The 23,033-nt window shown below is 36.4% G+C and overlaps 1 protein-coding gene across 2 annotated transcripts in view; it reads right to left on the bottom strand.

Moving 5' to 3' along the window:
* Positions 1-23,033, bottom strand: part of evc2 (EvC ciliary complex subunit 2) — a 122,157-nt gene that overhangs the window by 90,941 nt on the left and 8,183 nt on the right. For both annotated transcript variants that reach the window (XM_088628807.1, XM_088628800.1), the window contains exons 6-9: positions 22,418-22,518; positions 21,049-21,114; positions 18,216-18,344; positions 14,516-14,667 (exon numbers count right to left, since the gene is read on the bottom strand). In XM_088628807.1, the coding sequence (XP_088484933.1) occupies positions 14,516-14,667; positions 18,216-18,344; positions 21,049-21,114; positions 22,418-22,518 (448 nt within the window). The remainder of the gene's footprint in view (positions 1-14,515; positions 14,668-18,215; positions 18,345-21,048; positions 21,115-22,417; positions 22,519-23,033) is intronic.

Here is a 23,033-nt window from a genome sequence, read left to right on the forward strand (position 1 = left end):
ATCGAATTAAGAAAGTTATGTGTAGCACTTTAGATCTTTTTTTCTGAACCAGGGAAAATCTGATCATGTTTCTCTATAACAATAATAAAAAACCTTATTTTACATATCACCTTTAAAACTGGTAGTACCTTTTCTAGTACTATATTTTTGTATTATATTCCCTATTAATCAAACTCTAAGAGTATGTATCGGTAAAAAAAAGTGTAAAAAATACACACCGGTATTCCATTTCTTCCTAAACATTTTAAGCATCGAAGTCTTTAACTAAAGAGATACCGTAGTCAACAAGCATACTTTTAGAATTTGATTAAAAGGGAATATAATATGGAATTGCGTATCTAACGAAATTAATAACGATATAATTATATTCATGTACCGCAACACAAGAATAGTACACGCTGTACATTGTCTGTCGATAATGTTTCTGTAGTGCTTTTTCAGCAGTCTGCATGTGAACTTGCTGGTGGCGCTGTGTGTTAGGTTCCTGACTCCCATGTCACACGGTCTGTGATCGAATCCCACTAAAACTATGACTCTTTTTTTAACAAACATTTCTTTGAAAAAATGAAACGTTTCCCTTGGTCAGAGATATAAATATATAATATATAAATAAATTAAATTTAACTAACATGTGAAATAGCGTGTGAAAAAGTGGTAGTTTTAAGCTTTTCTGCTAATATAATATGGAATCGCGTATCTAAAGAATTTAATAACGATATGATTATATTCGTGTACTGCGACAGGGCTGTGTAGGGCTGTTTCCCCTCTCTCTTCATGCGACTGTACCAGGAAGAGGATTTCTTTCTATTCGAAACGTGTATTTTAAAAGTTTAAGAAGTAAAAACCTTACAGCGTACACAGATTTCTAAACTGATCAGGATCGTTATCTTTGTCTTATGCATAATAATGTTCACCGCTCTATCTAGCAAATTAATAATAAACTTTATTTTATATAGCGTTTTAAACGAATAAGTAATTAGATTGCTCATAAACCTAATCACATTTTCTTTTTATTTAGGCTCAGATTTCAACTATAAATCGTATTATTAATAACCATAATAACAACCAACCAACAAAAACAACCATATAAACATAATACCAACCAAAAACATAGATAACGACCACAATACAAAATCAAATATATCAAACCATTATACTCTCACAAATTCCTCCAATTATCATAATCCCGCCCCTTATGCAAAACCAACCCCTCCTCCCATCCCAGTTTATCCTCTTTATCATCCTCAAAATCCACCTCAATTTTCAACATAAAGCATTACTGCTTACTGGGTTTTTGAGGGGGGGGGGAGGTGTGTTTCGCTGGAAATCTCGCCTGCTTCTACTTTACGAGTACAACCCCCTCTCTGCCGGAGTGCTGGCTGTGACGAATTAAACCGGTTTCACAGGTATTTTCAAAGTAGGAAGTACAGTGTTAACTGGTAGCTGGGCTCCTCAATGGAATCGCTTTAACATGCTAATGCGTTGGTTTAACAGTCCGGGAGTGGCAAGCTTCCAATGTCAACTCGACTCGATTGGAAGACAATGAACGTATTTTAGCCCTAAATGAATTAATAGCAAACATGGTTTACATAAAATACATTTTTCCAAGAAAGTTTATAATAATACGATCTATAGTTGAAATCTGAGCCTAAATATAAAGGAAAAGCATTTTCAGAGAGCAATCACGCTGTGTTTATGTAGAAAAAGCGATTAGGTTTATGAGCAATCGAATTACCTATTCGCTTAAAACACTATATAAAATAAAGTTTATTTAGAGATGAATGATCAGTGTCGCAGTTTAAATAATTTTCAGAGGAGGGCTTGGACAGATTCCAAGTGCATTTTTGCAATTTACGTTGCATTGTCCAATGTGCTGTTATAATAGTTTAGAATACAGTTAGTCTAAGCTTTATCAGCTTTATTTATGGGTTGCAATTTAGAAAAAGTCAAAAACCGCACTCAAAATGCAATTTAGAGCTTTCTGGCAAGAGGAGACACCCAAATTATAATGTAACATGCCACTGTTTGTGCATGAACAAAGTTATACTGCAATTTTCCTTAGATACGCGATTAAAAAAAATAAATTTTTTGAATCCCCGGCGGAACACACTCCATAGGAATCAGCTCTTTTATACAGTATATCGCCTTTAAACACATATATTTAAACACGCGTTTACGATTTAAATCAAAACGCGATTCAAATCAATATAAATGTTTATTTTGTAACGCATAGGTGACTATTCATTGTTATTAAAAAGACTTAAATTCGATCATGTTGAGATATTTAGAAATATAAATTTGTTTGGTGCGAGTGAGGTTTTATTTAATCTCTCACCAAGGGAAACGTTTCATTTTTTCAAAGAAATGTTTGTTAAAAAATAAAGTCATAGTTCCATGCGATTCAATCACAGACCATGTGACATGGGAGTCAGGAAACTAACACACAGCGCCACCAGATTTGATAACGCTATAAAAACGCTATAAAATAATATGACTAGGCACAGAACAAGTTTACAGCACAGTACAATAATAAATGCTGACCATGACTTTAGAAGCATAAATTACCTTACACTCAATTTAAACACAAGCTGTCTTTAGCCCTCTAAGCTGGTTCATACAGAAATGTAGAGATCCAGGCTCAGAACACACAGCTTCATTAGCGAATACATATGCAGGACAACTAGAGAAGACGTTTTACAGAGGATGGATTTTTAGAAACATCCCATCAGTGACATCACTGAAGTCAACTCCTAGGTACTGTAACTGTCGTATGGATAGTTTCACAAGAATCAGACAAAGGTTTAAGCATCGCTTGTTCTAGATAAAACTGCAAAAAAAAAACAACAACCCATAATGGTCTTCTTTGCGGCTCTGTTTGCCCAAATCATATATTCACAACGTGAAATCTAGAAAATAATATTACGTAACCAAAATCCGCAATATGGAAACAGAACCTGTGTAATTGTTGATAGATGATGTACTCGTAACATTTTTACAAGACGAACTACAACATTTAAAAAATGACTTGTATGTACTTGATATCTCTAATCAATCCCGGCGACATTGTTAAAAGCAGAGTCCCAGCACAAAACGAAACTAAAACGCCCTGGGCATACCATTTCGCGCTTCTTATTAGTTGCTCAAAAGTAATTTGACCGTATGAAATGCATAATATAAACCTAGAAACATATACGTGAGCAGTATTTACGCACTGTAGTATCGGTGTTAAGACATACCTCTCAAATACTGTAAATCAAGTTAAAAATATCTCAAGACCGATTCTGGTCATAATGAAACCATGTTTCATGTATGTTTTCTTTAAAGTACCGAGACCAGCCATATACTGTATGTTTATGTTCCAAAATTAATATCGTTTATGGCCTTCACACGCGTTGCAGTATGCTCCTATTCTTTTTATGCTCAGCTACTAAGATTTCCCTTCAGTGGTAAAATTAGATATGAATATTCAATACTTAAACGGGCACAGTTAAGACATTAAATATACATATACATACTGTATACAGTACAGTTTTCATACGGTAATATGTTTATGTTCCTAAATCAATCTCTTTTATGAGCATGTGAAAGGCATGGTGAATCGATTCTCAAAATTAATGTACTTTGCATGATTGGAAACAAATGCGTGATTGTGAAATGCTGTGGTGTTACTTTTACAAAGACGGTCAATGAAAAAAAGAATGTTGACCAGGGCAATACTTTGAGTTTACACTTACAGCTTGTCCAAGGTCATTCATTATTAATACTATTAGTAATATCTTCGTTAAAGACTTTGATGGCGACAGCTCAAACATGAGAGGTTTAGCTTTATTAGCTCCACCTTGCGGAAATTCCGGATACTATTATTTTGCTAGCAGTATTTACCGGTAATTCGCGGTAGACTGCGTACAGCGTACCGGAAAATAATGCGGTATCGCCCGCGCATTTTGAATGGCTGCATCTGTACCTTGAGTCTTTTCAAACTAGGATTTACAAAACAAAAAGAAAAAACAGCAATTCAATAAGGGCACATTTCTGCCTTATAAATCATGGATTTCATTCAACAGAAGTTTAACATTTATCACTATATCCAAAGGAGATCAAAAGCACTCATATTTCATCAAGCAGACATGCACTTGACAGAATGGCTCACTAGGGAGAGCTATCTGGGACACATTCTAGCAGAAAAAACACCTGGGATTTCTGAATGGCTATGTCAAAACTCCATGGCAGTGAGCCATGAAGACGAGCAGCCCTGTCAGACTCAGTGCTATCAAGACCATGAAGTCTGACACAACCGAATTATAAGTCATCAGGTCAGTAAGGCTCCCAATGTCATCAGCATAATCAATAAGTCCTGCTATGGAAAAAGATTTAAGAGTGCATAGGTTTAGTACAATCAGAGTCATCCATTTCGATTGTAATCTGAATTACTACTAACGCAATAACTGCATTTATTGCAAAGTATCGCATGCCTACGAAGGGGGCCACATTCTAATATAACCTGCAGCTTACAGAGTGGAATCCATACAGCACAGCAGCTGGGCATACAAGCTAATGAAAGGCTCGTAATCCAAGTTATTTTATTATTTTAAGCACAAACATCTTTTGTGAAGGAATAACTTATTTTTTATGAGTATTCTAAATAATTTATCACTACATGTTTAACCATTCTAGGTGGATTCCTTTAAAAACAAAAACTGATCGAAATCACTCTGCTTGGCTCTGATATAATGGGTAGTACTGTACAATCCAGCACTAGAATTCCAAGTGAAAATCAAAGATGCACAGACAAGTGACAGTCAACATTATAAAAGCACAAGCTTTTCACAAGTTAATATCTCACTAATAATTCAAAAGGTTATCTTCAAATTTAATATATTTAATTTAGATTTAAATCAATATTGCCACCATTTTCCAAATAACGTGTTGACAGTATACAACCCTTGTTTATTTTCTCAGCCTCAGTACTCAGCCTGATAAAAGAATAATAGCCTTCATATAAACACTGCATGTGTTAAAAAGAAAAGCACTGCTTGACAACACTACCTTTGGATAAGAACATAATTGATGAAAGGTCACAAACAAAAGGAGACAATTTAGCCCCATCTATTTTTTTCTGTAGTTTAATTTCTAAATTAATCTACAATTTCATCCAGCCATTTCTTAAAGGTTCCCAGAGTTAAAGCCACAATCACCTGGCTGAGAAGCTTGTTCAAGAAGTGCACTTCTCTTTGAGTCATTATTATTGTCTGTCCCAAAATATTGTCCCAAACAATTCTGTTGAGTTACCAATTGTGACACCAAGTGTGCCCTTGTCTCAATACCAAGAGTGAAAAAGTCCTCTGAGTTCAATCCATCTATAACACCTTAGGATTTTCTGTACTTGAATCAAATCTCCTCAAGAATTATAAGATTTATCTTCATTAACATAGCCCCTTTAGAATCTCAGTATCTGTTATGCTACAATTGCCCACTACTGTTGGAGTAGGACATGTATAATGTAGGACATGCTTTTTGGGTTTTATAAAGACTTATGGGAACTCTTTCTTAATTTGTCAACTGTACCATTACTGTCTTCTATTATTAATCTCTGATATCTCCCAAACAATTTATTCCCACATTAACTGCTGCAGTAAAAAAGTGCTTTCTATTATTTTTTTACTCTATTACAATATTCTTATCCGTTTTCCTCTCAGCAACTCTAATATATTTTTTGTACTTGTGGCTGTATGTCCACATTAGGGGGCGAAGCGGAGTGGTGGCACTGCGGCTAAGGATCTGCGCCTGTGGCTGGAAGATTGCCGCTTAAAATCCTGCAGCTGGCAGAGGAATCCTACTCCATTGGGCCCCCGAGCAAGGCCCTTAACCCCAGCAGCTCCAGGGGCACTGTATAAATGACTGAGCCTGCGCTCTGACCCCAAGATTCTCTCTCCCCATCTGTGTGCCTGTGTGTCTCACGGAGAGCAAGCTAGGGTATATGAAAAGACAAATTCCTAATACAAGAAATTATATATGGCTAATAAAGTTATCGTATTCTTTTTCTATGTCTTAGTATTAGTAACCCTTTTACAGAGTCTATGGAATGCTCTCATCCTAACTTATTTTTTTTTCTTAATACCTCAATTAAATCATTCAAAAACATGTTTCCAGATCAGGATTTCAAGACCAGGGGGAATTGACCACAGAGAGTCAGAACCTCGGTTTTATGTCTCATCCAAAGGACAGCGCCTTTTTACAGTATAGTATCCCCATCACTATACTGGGGCACTAGGACCCACATGGACCGCAGGGTGAGCGCCTCCTGCTGGCCCCACTAACACCTCTTCCATCAGCAACCTTGCTTTTTCCCAGGAGGTCTCCCATCCAGGTTCTGACCAGGCTCACAGATGCTTAGCTTCAGTAGGTTACCAGTTGTGAGTTGCAGGGTGATATGGCTGCTGGAAGTAAGAGTATCTTAGAATGCCTAGTGAATGCTTTTATAAACTATGTTAAGACATAGTTAACAATTACAGCATCTGTATTACCCATCACAATATCCCAATTTATGTGTGGAAAAGTGAAATTTCCCATCAATATAACATCACGTTTGCTACGTAACTTCATGATTTGTTACTGCAAGCTATCTGTGCTTATATTTGCATTAGGTGGTTTATAACATACACCTATTGATAAGCCCTTTAAATATATATTTTCCAGTTCAACCCTTTGTAACGGGATTGTTGAGGCGTCTGAACAACCATATTAAGGTTGTATGGGGTTGATAAAGGGTTATTGCGTGACTATGTGCATTTGCATGTGGGTGCTGCAGAGTGCAGAGAGAAACTGAAGAGAATATTGCAATGAAGCTTAAACTACACAAAAAGTTCTTTCAGTGCTCAAACAGCAGAAGAACTGACAAGCATGAAGTAAAACATAGCCAAGACCAACACGGTTAACTACTAGACAATGAAAGGGAAATGGCTGAGTATTTCACTCAGGTATTCACTAAGGAAGAAGGCAACAAAATGTATGAGGCTACAGAAGGACTAGGTTATATTGGCATAGAAGATGGAGAACTTTGTCAAGTACTACAAGCACTCAGGCTCTCAAGATTTATAAATACCCAGGATCTGATGGGATCTTACCAATTATATCAAACAAAATGAGAGATGTTATTCAAAAGCCATTGACACAACTCTTCCAACAATACCTTAAGACAGGGGTTGTACCCAGGGACTGGAGAATTGCTAATGTACTGTAGTTCCCATCTATAATAAGGATGGAAAAACCAGACCAAGTAATTACAATCTATTAAATCTGTATGCTCAGTATTCCCTGACTACAGGAGGTGAATTATCATTAATCTTTAGAATTTGCTTGCACAGTGGCATTTGTTTTACATTTCCACTTTGTGCTAGCCTTACTGTAATTGTATTAATATATTTTATAGTGTTAGCATGATTGATTTCCTTTAAACTTAAACATTACACAGAAGCTTAAAAATATTTTAAGTTGCCTTAAAATAAGTGTCTCCTAAGCAAATTAATCATGCTAACTGACTGTTTTAATATACATACAGCATCATGCACAGAAGTAACCCTTTTCTATGAACACATTGTTTGAAAGTTTATATTTCGAAAGAACTTAAAAAAAAAACATGAGCATGTAAGTGTTCTGTAACTTTCTGAATGCCGTACTTCTCATCAGCTAAGTCATTATGCTGGAAACAGCACAGGAGTAAACAGGACTAGAACAGTGAGTACCACACTGTAGATATAAAACACATAAAAGTATCAACAATACCTTGGAATTAAAAAACAGACCGTTTATAGCTGTAACTGTGAATACATGACTGATTTGTGTTCCAATCAAGACTTTTTGGGGCAAATAAGCAACAGGCAATTATTATAGATTCAGTATTCAGTTCTTTGGTAGGTCATCAGCCACAGTCACAATTTCTATAAGTGAAATAAGCAGAAAATAATCCTTAAAATCAATATTTAATTTAAAAAGTGCAAGAATCTAATGTTGTTGCTGCATTTAAGGATCAAATGGATAAATATATCTGCTATGCAAATTCAGAACAATGATATACCTGGTTGTTGAAGACTGTGAGTTATATAATAATTATAAACTTTCTAAAGGGTGGCCTTAGCTTTAGGCTTTCATTGATATTAACTTCCATGCCAGCAAGATATTCAAATTAATATTATTCTTTATTTTATAGAACAGCTTTCAGGGAATATCATCTTAAGGTACAATTGAAAGGGAACATTTTGTTTCCTTTATCATGAACCTTGCCAGGGTAAAGACTTTGATTGATCACAGAAAACAAGCTTTGCAGCCCGCGGTTATTTCTATTTGTATAAGCAAATACAATAAAGAAAAACACTTCAAAGAAAAAGGCTCTGCCAAATAAAGTCATTTTTCACAGGCATCAGGCAAGATGACAGAATCAGTGCTGCACAGACAAACAGGAAATACCTTGAGTTGTGGGTTTTTCTAAAACTTGATATGTCCGTCAATATATATATATATTCTGGATATATATATATAAAAAGAAAATACTTTTAGTCAACTACTCACTACTTTTGGTGGTGACTGACTCAGTCCGTGATATTCAGGGCAGTCAAATTTACAATCTAAAAAGAGTCCATATGCCAGCAAGGAATTAAGTAATCAAACTCTTCTGTCATGTTCCACGAGATTTAATTTGTAAAAATGAAAATTGTTAACAAGGAAACTGGATTTAAAAATCTGTTTATTTCCATTTTCATGAAATCCTTGTAATCAGATTTCTTTACTTAAGCATAACAATTTGCTGTATTTGTTAAGTGCTAGAGTTACTTGTTTCCTTCATACTGTAAATGTAGGGCTTACATTTTATTTCTTCAATACTAATTCAACTGGTAAGAAAAGTACAGCATACCATAAACACTGAAACGTTTTTCTATTTTTGGCATGTAGCTTCTAAAATCACTGTATTTTAAACTTAATTCACTTTTTCACTTTTGACTAACCCCTGCTTTTGGATTCTACAAGCACAGCCCCACTTTTTTAGAAAAAGCTGCAGACACAGCATGACGCCATACTTAAATGTTTATACTGTACATTTATAATGTGGAGAGAATGTCTACATGAAATCTGGACAAGCCTTGCAAAACAGTGGTTCTGTTCTGTTCACTGTTGTAGTGATCCACTACAAAAAATATTTCATTTTCATGACTTCATTTTACTGATGACACAATCCAAAGCACTCTGCTTTTCTACCTATTTCATACTTGGGTGTGTACAGAAAAAAACGTGACTGAAGTACTTTTCTCAAAGGAACATCATCAGTGTCTTATCCAGGCTCGTACATACAACCTTCGAGCTACAAGTTCCGAGTCCTAATCTCTACACCACAAGTGTTACAACTAACGAGTTTAAAGGGCAGTCAGATGGGTTTCAAAAAGGATTTGAAGTATTACCTTCAGTGGCAAATCCATTGACAGGGGAATCGACTATAACAATAAATTTGATGTCTGAATCTGAAGGTGGGGATTACATAACTGACTCTTTCAAATGGACTGAAATTTAAGTATACCAAAAAACACCTGCTATTAATTATTAAGTTCTCACTTGTCAATCATTGAGTCTGGACACAGGCTACTTTACTTTCAGGGTAACTCTGCTAAAAATCTGTGATTCTAAAATCATAAATAAGCAGTATGATCCATCTGAGAAAATGCTCCAATGTTAGATCACTAGGGGTGTCTCCTTAGGTACTAAAATAAAGCGTCGCTTCTAAATTATGCAAAGACCGCCGAACATTTTTTATGGTTATTTCTAGTTGCAGGGATCTGGGGGTTTTGAACTCATTAAATTGGCTGACTGAAGCATATAAAAATAACAGGAATAAAGTAAAATTTAATTTTTTAAGCCCTACAAAATTATGCAGAAAAAAAAGACATCAGAGCATTAAGTCAAATTACAATATTTTATCACATCAAACATCTGGGAGATCACTGTCCACAACATTTACACCCAAGGTGAACAGCAGAGGATTTAGGCTCAGTCTTATCAATCCTTTCTGTCCTGGCTTTATTTGTACTAATTCTAACTTCCATTGTTAAATAAGATAGACTGTGATTTTTCCACTAGTGATTAGGTAGCTTTGAAGAAATTTACAAAGTTATGCTCTGACTGATCTAGCCAGTATTCAAAATGAGAAGATGTTGTCAATCAGGATTATTAAAACAGGTTTATAATTAAATTTATCACTTCACTTGTACAGCATAGCTCATAGCAGGCTTTAGACATTAAGTATGCAAGAACTTTTCATTGTAAACTTTTTTAAAAAGTGAAGTATTTGAAGAGAGAAATAAATAATCACTTAAAAACAGTAGGTTGCAATAGAAAGTAAAAACAAAAAACATTCAGTTTTATTATATACTGTATATAGTATACAGCATACCCATTTCAGGTATACTAGTTTAGAAAACACAAGATAATCTCCGTGTCTGGTGTACGTGTTTGTGTGCATAAATGTGAATGAAAATGAAAAGGAAGCTTCTGTGATGTTCAGATGACTATAAAGGAATTTTTAAAATAATATTTTGCACAAAAACCTTTTGTTCAGATGAACAGAAATATAAATAAGTAGAGTAAACTTGTTGTTTTTTCCAAATGTTCTGTTAGTGGAGGAAGAGGAAGTGTCCTCTCAAGGGCTGTGTAGATGCCCTGGTGCTTCACCCGGCTTGGCTGAAGATAAGACTCTGGATCTACAATACAATCCATCCAGCCATTTTCTAACTGCTTAATGCAATTTGGTGTCATGGGGGTGCTGGAGTCTATCCTGACAAGAAACAGGTATAAGGAAGGATACTCCTTGGATGGGACGCCAGTCCTTTGCAGGGCACACACAGACACAAACACAGATACGCACATACAGTACTTACACCAGGTCAATTTTTTTCCAGAAGCCAATTAACCAACCAGTATGACTGTTGAAGGAAACAGGAGCTCCTGAAGGAAACATACGCAAACAAAGGGAGAACATACAAGTCCATGCAGATTGGACCCCAGGTCCAGAATTGAAACCAGGGCCCCAGCATTTCGAGGCAGCAATGCTAACCACTGCAATCTAAAATACCACATGATGAAACTCAACTCCCACTCGCAGGTTCTCCTCATTTTGATGGCGAGATAAACGAGTGGTTTAGGGAGTGAAAAGCAGTTGTCTAAGACACTGAAGAACTGCACGGTCTGTCAGTGTGTCGGCAGTCAAGACTGTTACCAAGCTGAGAAATCAAGTGAAAGAGAAGCTGAAAAGGAAAGAGAGAAACCAAGATCCACGACAGGCTCTCTACCCACTAAAGAACCCCACGAACAGTGGGGAAAATATCAAGGCAGAGCATGCTTTAGAGCAGTGGTTCTCAAACTGTGGTATGCGTACCAGGAGTGGTACGCGGAGCGCCGCCTGCTGGTACACCATATGACCCTGTAACTTTGTTGTGTGCACTGAAAAATCGGGATGGGTTTTCATATTTTAATACGTGTTGAATATGCAGCCCATGTACTACTATGGTACAGCGCACGCTAATACTTGAGTGGACACATAGCTACAATGTAATTCTATACTATTCTATAGGAATGCGTGCTACGAACAACAAATAGGGAGGTAGGAGAATGTGCGTAATTTTGGAACAATGCCAATGTTGTAAACACAAGAATGCATAGAAATGCGTGATACGAACGCTGGTAATTTTGTGAGCACAGGAAAGCGTGATAGGTAACAGAAACATATTTAAGAACTGTTCTAGGTTAATTTGAGAAAAATACACAGAGCGTCTCTGTGTGTCGCTCCTATGTGCATGAAATTAAAACTTCTTTAACTTCTGAGACAGACTCCTGAAAAGGAAACGGGGAAAATTGCAAGCTTGCGGATTGCTAAAGCAGGTAAGCCCTACACTATTTTTGAGGAACTTTATTTACCATTGGCAAAAGAGCTGACACGTATTATGTGTGGAGAAAAAGCTGCTAAACGCACGACCTGCTGCCCCCTCTGAAAGACACAGTCACTCATAGAATTCTTGATATGGAGGATGATATCAAAAGTATGCTGCAATTAGATGAGTCTGTAGTTGATTTGGCCAATTTCCTCGTTTACGCTAGATACGAGTTTGAGGGCATGTCCCATGAGGACTTTCTGTTCTGTAAGCCGCCACCAACAGGAACTACAGGAGAGCACATATTTCAGCTTCTGAATGAATTTATTGAAGAGAATGGCATCGACTGGATAAAGTGCGTCGGAGTTTGTACAGACGGTGCTAGAGGAATGACAAGCCGAAACAGCGTTGTATTTCCACGAATTAGAAAGGTTGTTCCAGAAATGAATGGACGCATTGCAACATCCACCGCGAGACCTTTGCCGTCAAGAAAATGCCTGACAATTTAAAATCTGTTAGAGTCTGTTGTGAATTGTATCCAAGCTCGAAAAATGACTTCACATCTGCTTTGCTCCACTAAACAGGCTCACCCCTCTCACTGAAATGGTGCTTTATTATTATTTTTATTTGTTGTTGTTCCTGTTTTTTTTCTGTAAAGCGCTCTGAGAAGCCACCTTTAAATGCGCTATATTAAATAAAGTGTATTATTATAATATTTATTATATGTGTATGCGAATGTGTGCACACGTGCACTCATATTGGTCATTGAGATTTTCTGGGGTTCCTATGAGAAGATGACTTGTAGGTGGTATTTGGATGCTTTGGTTTGATCAGGGGTGGTACTTGGTTGAAAAAGTTTGAGAACCACTGCTTTAGAGAGATTGAATCAAGAATCTTGACACCCAGAAACCTTACATTAATACATCTGAATTAGGTTTCCCTGTTGGACCTCAATTTTGAAGGAATAGCAACTTGTTGGTGGACTGGAAGGTTGAGTTGTGACTAATAACCACTTCATGGAGGTCACACTACTCAAAAGGCATAGACAGGCTCCTATCTACTATGGTGCCATCTAATAGTCTCTAAATGACAGTATGGTACGAGGTCACCACACAAAAATTGGAATTCAATTTTTCAAGCATTCTGCTGACTATAATGAACTTTGTGTCTCTGATAATGATAGAGCTAATTTTAATGTAAAGGAGCTATAGACAACTCAGAAAAACCTGCAATACTTTAGACTTTCAGGAAATATAGAGAAAGGTACAGTACATATCTGATATAGCCAACGGAACTGAAAATGGTCCCTTGTGAACCTCTGCATGCTTATTAGTATGAAAAATTAAGCTAATTGGAATGTTCTCACCCTGTGTAACATAAAATGTATAATGGCAACAACACAATAACTCGATTTCTAGCAGCTCATGAATCATTTTGAAATTAATTTTTCACAACTAACACAGGAATTCTCAAGCACAGATAATTCTCCAGTGAACATTACAGAGACGAGTCAAAAGGATTCCCTGGCAATGTATCATGTTTAAATCTAATTATTCATGATTTGAATAATCTTCCTACATTATAATGTAGGCATGAAGTGTTTTGGTGCTCAGTAGATGGGAAATTAAGTAAATTTAATGACAATCTGTAGGCAAAGCAGATTACAAAATGTCAGACTAAAAGAGGCACTTTGCTGTTCAAAGTACCGGCTTTCAAAGAAGAACACATTCATCGTGGATTTTTGATTAAATATTAGATGAATGATAAATTTGTGAGATTAAAAGTCACGGACAAACAAACTAATTTGTCACCCTAAGGATCAAACTGCTTCTCCTCTAAACTAAATGGAACTTTAAGCATCTCTTAATGGAATGAATTCCATGCAGTCCTTTGAAACTCATGCCCGAAAGCAAAAGAAATGTCTGTCCTTTTTCACTGAAAAAAGCTATATATGAGAGACTTGGTAATAAGGCCCTGTCTCAATCTGTATTAGTTCAGTACCTTTCCAGGTTGTATCAGGAGGAGATTTCAGGACTGATCCATTTCTAACCCAGTTTTCAAACACGTAATAGTAAAAGAAACAGAAGTATGTTCATACATTTGTACAGTACACAAATATATTGTAAGAGGACCAGGGGAAGGGTCATCTAAATTCTGTTTCCTGATGTAGTTCAACTGTGTCTCCTTGTTTCGCTGCATAGGCCTTTTCCAACAGCGGGTCAGCTGGTTATCCTTGGCGGCCATCTTGCCCAGGTCTATATCGAGTATATTCAGTGTTTCGTTTCGGAAATACCGGTTATAAATGACCCTTCCCCTGGTCCTCTTACAATATTCACAAAATTTCGGTGCAATTCACATAAAGAAGGAGACATAATTCATTTCATCCATAAAAGAATTTCAGTAACCACCATACAGAAGAGAAATGAAATTAGTTCACGAAATGAATTAAGGGGAAAATTTAGGGAGGCTAACAATCCTAGTCTTATGATAATCAAGATCATTTTAAAGAACAAATACGTCTGTAACAAAATTCAAATACAACTGAGAACTGATCAAAATACATAATCTAAATAATTTCATAAAATGAAATGAACTTTTAAACTTACTTTTCTAAAGCTTGGTACATGTTTTGAGGATCCTCCAAGATCATAATGTCGACAATTTTATCCTCAAAGGCTGCCTCTTCTTTGGCTGTCTCACTGATGTTGCACACTGCATATTCTGGTTCGGTGTCCCCAGAAAGACCACCTCTCCTCTTCTGAAAGGAAAAGCCAGTGCAACCATTAGGAATGATGGATAAGGTAATTGACCAGACATGAGCACAAAATAAAACATGTAAGAATACGGCTTCTCACTACAATATTGCAGCATTAAACTTTTCTAATATATGAATCCAAATCATATCTTTTTTTTTTTTTTTTTGCTGTTGTTCTGGTGTTATCATATTTTCCTCTCTCTGGCATCCTAGATGAATATTGGGTCTTTTCACCTCTGCATTTTTTCACTTCTTTGTGGAAACAGTGCAATGGGGAAGCACACATTTTCATGAATTCTATTGTAACTTCCCATTATATACACCATGCTTAGAATTCACCACCTGAAAAGTAAATAGGCCTATTCTTTATATGAAATAGTGGGATATGACTAAATTGAACCTTTGGATCTAATAGCCTGCATATATATAGTTTTGCTGACACTCCATGTCTAGAAACTAACAATAAAATGAAATATGTGTTGATGTTGGACCACCTTGGTGCACTTGTGGTATGCACATGCATTTACTTTTAACTAGTAATTTCTACCATGAATATTCCAGAAGTGAAGGGTTATTAGAGGTTTCTTGACTGCTGGCCCACTGGTCCCATCACATCTCTACATCTGCTACATCACACTCGACTCCTCAAATGTTTTATTCATATCCTCCCATTGGCAACTAAAGTCAGATTTGTTGTCTGGAAAAATCTGTCGGTTATGTACAATGGGAACCAAAGAAACACGTTTTCCACTGTTCTGCCTCTGTTTTACTACATTTTACACACACAAATTCCCAACCCGAGGCCAGACGAAAACAGTGCAGAATAATCCGCAAAGGTAAAGAATGTAAAAGCTTGCTGTAGAGGCTATACTTCTGCCACTGTCTTCTATCCAGTTTCCTTTGCTAGTGACATCTGACCACACTGTGTGACCAGAGACTGTGTTTTAGAGCAACAATGGTAATTCAGAATTTAATTTACATTTTGTTTTAAATATTAAGAAATTATATACTCTTGATCCTCAAATGATTTAAAATGATCATCTTGCCGTAAAACAGATTATAAAACAATGACATTCCTGTTGTTACATGCAGCATCACAAAAGTCTGATAGTGCTATATTACAGATTCCATCACAACCATCACTGATTCAATTAAAAATCTGAAACACACACAGTGGCTGTAACGTCAGACATCATTAACAAAAGCAGCCAAAAAATGCATCCAATCCTTGAAGGAGGTCACAACCAATACACACTTCATAGCATGGTAATAAATGCTATTGTCAGGGTGATTCTTCTTACATTCATGAAGACACTTACAATGTTCCCTGCAAAATGGATTTCTAAGACTGTAAAAGATGTCCATATTTTCATTGAGGCCAAATGTGATGCTGCAGACTTAAGTGTTGTTAAACAGGCTATCAGGTGGGTCCTTTACTCTATTGTTGTATTATTCGTACTAGAGCTGTCTGATACCCACTTATTTACTTGTTTTTAAGTAATTGTAGTTCAAGTTAATTCAAAATTACATTTACAGTATCTGAACAGATCATTACAATGTCAATAGAAATGAATCGATATCTGAATAGCACCAGTGGAAAATATCCTTTACTTAGCTGAAGGTGATAAGAGGTCAATTAAGCTAATTATTTGGAGGCATAAGTTTAATTATGTGGAAGCACATAGTCATGTGCAATTAAAAACATCTGATTTAGAAGTTCAAGAGAATGAAGAATATAAGTCAAAACCTGTTACAGATTAGAGTATTTTTTCATTATCAGAGAATTTCAGTGTGTTGATTAAGATGGAGACTCTGTCTTACTTTGAAAGAGGGGAGATTTACTTATGTTAATCATATATATGAAGCAGAGTATCTATAATAACCATTTTTTATGTTATAAACAATGAACACTCTGTTCACCTTTAAACTCTTATAGAAGGCACCCCCACTCCAATTTCTTCTATTCACTCCAGAAGCCAGGTCATTCCAGTTATAACTACAGACTTTTTCGAAATTACAGAATTGTTGGCTGAAATCTAAAGGCATTATTTCGACACATTGAATTTTAAATGCATTCTCCATCTTGACTGGAAAAATGCTTTACTTTTGTTTTACCAGTGCCTAGTGCTTCGTATCTTTAAGAGGAACACTGGAGCCATGACAAGACAGCCTTCCAGCTCAGTCTGTTCCGTCTCCAGGCACAAATAACTACATACATCACACAGATATTTCTTGGCATTAAGGCTTGAGCTCATGCCAGGATATGTTAAATAACCCTATTTCAAATTTATACCATCTTTAAATGATGCAACAGATTTTACGGCTCACAATCTTGCCATGCCAAGCAGAATCAATTCAAAAGAATATTTGGCCAAAGGAGTCAATTTTAATTCCTCACGCAGTGGCGGGTCTTTCCAGAAATCCTTCTGAAATTGTGCAACTTTCCCCCCAAGAAGGCCATACACAACCTGGGTGCTTTATGTAATTGTTTTGCACTAGCTTTTCCTAGGGGTTTAATCAAAATTGTCCTTTTTGTTTAGGTAACCAATTTTCTTTTTAAAAAGAGACTTGAACAATGTCCAGAAGTAAATACCGTATGTATATATTTAAGCAATAAGGCAGGAGAGGCCGTGCTGTATCGTGAATATAGTCACAGTTAAAAGCCATTGTTAGTCGGCAACCCTTTTAACTGTAACTATATTCACAATATAGCACAGGCCTCGAGTGCCTTATTGCTTTAATAAAACGGCCCCTTAATATGAGATTGCTGTATAGAATGAATTTTAATTTAAAAAAATATTTAACACGAAAATTAAGCTGTTTACGTTCCTCAATCTGAGAATATAGTCCCTCATTGCTACGCAACGCAGAAACACAGCCATAAGTAACATTAACTAGAAAACAGATAACATTAGCTAGCCAATATGATAAAGGAATAAATGACTTGTTTTTTGTTTTTCTTTAGCACATTTATTTGAACATTTCCATTGATCGTACAACCATTGAAAAGCTGTCCAGTCCCTAGTTCGTCAGGCATTTTGTTTTTCCCTGGCGCTGGTCTCATCGCCTGTCAGGATATCACTCCAGCGCTTTGTCATTAAAATTGGGTTTCCAATAATGCCGCATTGAACTCTCGCTATAACTATAACAGACATAATCTCCCTTGCTTTTAACCGAGCGTTTGATCATTTATAAGAATGAAAATGATTTAAACTATGCGACATTATCATTCAACGAGAGCACAAAAAATCACAAGGATCCTCAACAGCCCAACGAGGACAGCAGAAGAAGATACATGTATAAAATACCTGAGAATCCAAGCTTTCTTATCTACGCTAAGAAGTCATCTTTAAAAGCTTACGTGATTGATTTGATTGACTGTAATTTATCGGTCAGCGCATTGATATTTCTTTATCACATAGCAAAAAGTCTAAAGTCCTTCCTGGGTGTGCGTATATAAGCGAATATAGCACGGCTACGAAAGTGTGTCAGCCAATCAGATTTTAGGACCGGAACTATCCGTTTTATAAATATGTGGTAACTATACTTACTCTTTTACAACAAGACATTTGTGGGATACCAATCCAAGAAAATAGGAGGAAAGCCAGAGTCATAAGAATGGAGGCGACAAGGAATCCCACTAAGAAGCCAACAAAGTGGATGCCATGATTTGAAGAAACCTAAAAAAAATTTAAAAAATAGAAATTGTATAGAGGGGCATCTTTTATCTGTATCATCACTCATTTCCTCTCATAGGATATAATTTATAATTATTTGTTCATCAGCATGAAGGCTATGGGGAATGACATCGAGGATGATGTACAGTATACACAAATCTTGGCAGACAGATTTCATTCAGGAACAGGGTAACGATACTCATGTTGATGCTACTTTAAGATTTAAGGTCTTTCAGTTTTTCGAACGTTAAACTGCAACCCTTCCTTAATGAGCAAGAAATAAACACACTGAAATGACATTGGGATGTGAACACTAGCCTAAACAGCTTACCAGTCATGTGGAATTCAGTAATAAATGCTAAGAGGTAATAGGCATTCTCAAAAGAACAGCATATCACAGGGAAAAAAATAAGAACAGGAGAGATCCCTTGAAAAGAATCCAATTAAAAATAATCAGGCTTGGACATAAAAATACAGGATAAAATCAAGCAAAGAAATGTGGAGAAATGGTCTAGGTAACAATTCACTTACAGTTAATATTATATGCTGCATCACGAAATACATTATGTAATGTTTTTTTTTTGTATCAGACTCTGAAGCCTTTAAGGGTGGTTAGTGAAATAGCTGAGGGTACCTACTCGATGCTTTGAACCTCTGAATGCCAATATCAGAAGGAAAGCATAGCTTCTCACAATCAACTCAATTTACAAAAAAAGCATATATAAAACAAAGTATATATAATACAAAATAATGTGCAAAACTTCAGAAAAACAGTCTGATTAGAAAAAATAAATCTGAGCATAATTCTCAAATCAAATACGTTAATTAGCAACATGTCAGATGAACTTTGGTCTGCATTGTTTAACAGACCTTACATGAGACATTATCATTATTATTCTAAATGTTTAAGAGAAATAATCCAGAAGAAGAATCGATTCCCAGCACTAATTTTCAGAGAGGACTCTTAAAATACAGAAAATCAAGCATTAAACAAAATGTTTATCTTCTTAAAGAGAGGATACGATTAGACTCTGAATCGATGAATGAACCCATAGTTTATATACCTAATTCAGCAGCTTCATTAATGTATTTTTTTATTCAGGTACTGAAAGCAGGAGAATCATTTTACACTCTGTCAATTTACAGAAGATGCCCTTCATGTGAAAAATCTGAAGTCCATGCATTCTGGATGTTTATGTATTTATTCTTTTGTAGTATGATGCTCATCAAAATTATTTGGTCCAAAATATTTTTAGGAGGTAACTGTTTGCATCTTAATATTTCACTCAATATTTTCTTTTGGAGAAAAAAATAAACAGAGGTAGCAAAATAATTATTTCTGTTGCATTTGCAGGCACTCATGCAAATAGATACCATCTTAAGCAACACACATGTACAAAAGCAAAATAGGAGTTAAAAGTCTAATTTATATTTTTGAGTACTTTTCCTTCAGTACCCGAGCAATAAAATTATTTCAGAATGAATGTAATCAGTCACACTGTCTATCTAGGGTATAGGCCTAGTAAAGCTGGAAGGCAAGGCATGCTGTATTGCACACTATCTTTCAAACTCAAAGGTGTTTTTTTTTGTTAAAGAGCTCAAGCAATCTCATATGCCACACTGAAACTAACCCACATTACATTTCTGATTACAGTTATTACATTTTATGTGAACCATACTATTATTGTCCACTGAAAGTCTGCAGATTATTTTTTTAAAAAGGAAAATTCTACACACCTTACACTCAACTTAAAAAAAGCTAGTTAAAGAATATGAATTTTAAAATGATGAAAATGATAAAACACTGCCCTCTGGTGTTCCTGTTAAATTGCATTTACTAGAATCTACTAATTTATGTTAAGAATGTATCACAAAACTATTTGAACCACTGTAAACATAGCAGTCAGGAACATAAAGTTGGAATTAATGACACATCTAAAATAATATGATAGAATACTAAAAAATAATGCACTGCAAAACATACTCACACATTTGACAGTTCTTGTCACATAATTATAGTGCATGTGACTGTGTTATAGCTCATACGCAAAGCTCACTGATCTAGTGAAGAAAAACTGACAAACTAAACTTTAAAAACTGAAGACACAGTGCTTGCTGGTTGAGCTCTATGATTCAGATGTTGCCTGTCCAAGCCTGGGTTGTGTCACCAGCCAAATGACTGGGATTCCTCCTTATAACTTCACTGAGGAAGGGGTTGGGATTAGTTCTCTTGGCTCCCAGCAAAAACAGTGAGGGCTATCACTTTCAAGGAACCTTTAGGCGTACATTGACAACAGTGAGGGACACGTCTACCCTCCAGTTAGCACTGTATTTCGTATGTCGTTACAGAGCCACCAGCATTTCATAAGATAAATGGCTAACTATGTCTGTACTCTGCCTGTCTGGGTATAGGGATCATGGCTGCAAGCCAAACTGTAAAGCAATTCCAAATTGCGTAGGTGGGTATAAAATGAAAAACGTATTTAATATAGAAATGTTACAATTCCTTTAATTCAGTCTATACAGTATGCTCATTTTAATCAAACCTCTAAAGCCCTACCTAATCAAATATGTCTTCATAAAGATGACAAGTGTTTACATTACTCAGCAGAAATCAATTCTGAGTTCTTAATAGGTCAGTGTGCCGCTTTTTGTGACAGCATAATAGGTTTTGCTTCTCGACCGGACTTAAAAGAGATCACTTTACCTTTGCTGTTGAATTCACCCTCAGGGTAAAATTCGCAACCACAGGACCAAATAAATTAATGTCATTCTAAGAAAAGAGCAAAAAAAACAAGAAAAATAGATACAACAATGTGTCGACTATAGCATTATAGATCTGTAGACAAATATTAGTAATATCAGTATGGTATGAGACATTTTAAGTAAAAACGATCTAAAGGCATTCTGTAGAATCATCACACTGAATTACTGAAAAGTCCTATTTAGAAAATGAGACATAAAATGTAATTATTAATTCGTTTTTCATGCATTCCGTAATTATGAATTCAGTGGTTCTGCCAAATCCTAATTAATGCAATAAAAAGACAAAAAGTATTGAATGTTTGGAATTTATTAAAGGTTTATTTGCCATAACTTTGTCTGCCTGAGGGAACAGCAGCCAGCCAGTGAGGATAAGGTTGAATGCCCCCACCCAAATATTAAAGGAACCCCATAACATAGATGCAACATCTTCAATGACAGTTTGTGATGTGTAAGGTTCAGATACTGTACAGTATATGGAAAGATTCAGGGGAACACTGATCCAAGATTTCATGAAAGAGTTAGGATTGCTTCATGGGCATTGGAAAATACTCCACTAACCCCGAAAGAGTATCAGAGATGAGGGTGGACTGTATGGCAGCCTGTTACAGAAATCGTACAGGAACAAGTAGAGTGTAACTACTTCCTAAAGAGTAACAAGGACAAGAGACTCGAAGACTTAATAGTGGACTTGAAATGCTGAAGGCAAGCGTCTTGGCTTATCAAGTCTGCCTGCTACCCCCTCCAAAAACAGCAACAAAACCAATGGTCCTTAAGGGTACCTAAGGAGTCTAGTACTTTTGAGAGAATTGAGTTGGTGGAGTCACTACACCAACTGGACGCAAGAGGGCAGGGTGGGACGTGGGGCTTGAGAAGGGACGTAACCTTGGCAGCAATGAGGCCACTGGCATGGGGGTGGTGAGGGCTGTGAATGAGGAGCCTGGAGCCTGGCAGCAGTGCCGACAGACTGACGCCAAAAGGGCTCCTACAAGGAGAGCAGGAAAGGAGGAGTGGGGAAGGGCAAGATGAAGCCGAAGTTGCAGTGGGTTGAAGAGAGCACAAGGGGACGCAGTGTTCCATGTTTTCTATGGGGCGTAAAAAAATGTAAGCCAAAGGGCAGTTTGTTTTCAGTGGATTGAGTAGCAAGCCAAGCAGGGATGATGACTGCTGCAGGAACTGCAGGGGAATGTGCAAGGATGGACAATGGAAGGAAGAAGGCAGTTCTAGTCTTACAGTATATTACACTGGACTGAAGGCAGTATAACAGTGTGTGAATATCTGTTTAATAATAAATTAATACACAACATTCTTACCTGCGAAGCATTGGAAAATGTCAGGTAGGCAGGCAATGACAATATGTCATTTTGTTCTCCTTTCATCTGGGCTGAATACTTCACCGTGTAGCATGATCCAGCTGAAAATAAGAACAATAGGGATTAAACCTTTACTAAAACACTTTTTCAAGCTTTTCCACATTTTGAATATTTGGTATACTGGGCCCTTTTAGGATCGAATTAACGTTTAATTTAGAGGTTTAAGTCAGAGAAGGAAGATGTATTTAAGTCTGAGGTCAAAAATTAGAATTACTGTTGAAGGCGCAATGAGTGTTAAGGTAACGCCTGAGTTCTTATAGAATAAGATTTTGACTAATTCAGCTAAAGCCTAGACTCCAGTTAAGATGGGGGTACAGCACGTGTTCAGACTGGGGTTAAGCTTTGACAGCAATTGTTATGATCAGTGTTTCCATTAAAACTGGATATCCACTTCAATTCAGGATAAGTTTTAAAAGGCTTAGTGTCACAGTCTGATTGTTAGGGTGCATTTAGCTTAAAGCATCGGTGTGGGTTGCAGTTATTATAAGGCTTGATGGTGGGGTAGACTTACAGTTATCTAAATGACATTTAAATCTAGAATTAGCATCACAAAATA

The sequence above is a fragment of the Lepisosteus platostomus genome, chromosome 1 (assembly GCF_059453375.1).
Source record: "Lepisosteus platostomus isolate fLepPlt1 chromosome 1, fLepPlt1.hap1, whole genome shotgun sequence".
Taxonomy (NCBI): Eukaryota; Metazoa; Chordata; class Actinopteri; order Semionotiformes; family Lepisosteidae; genus Lepisosteus; species Lepisosteus platostomus.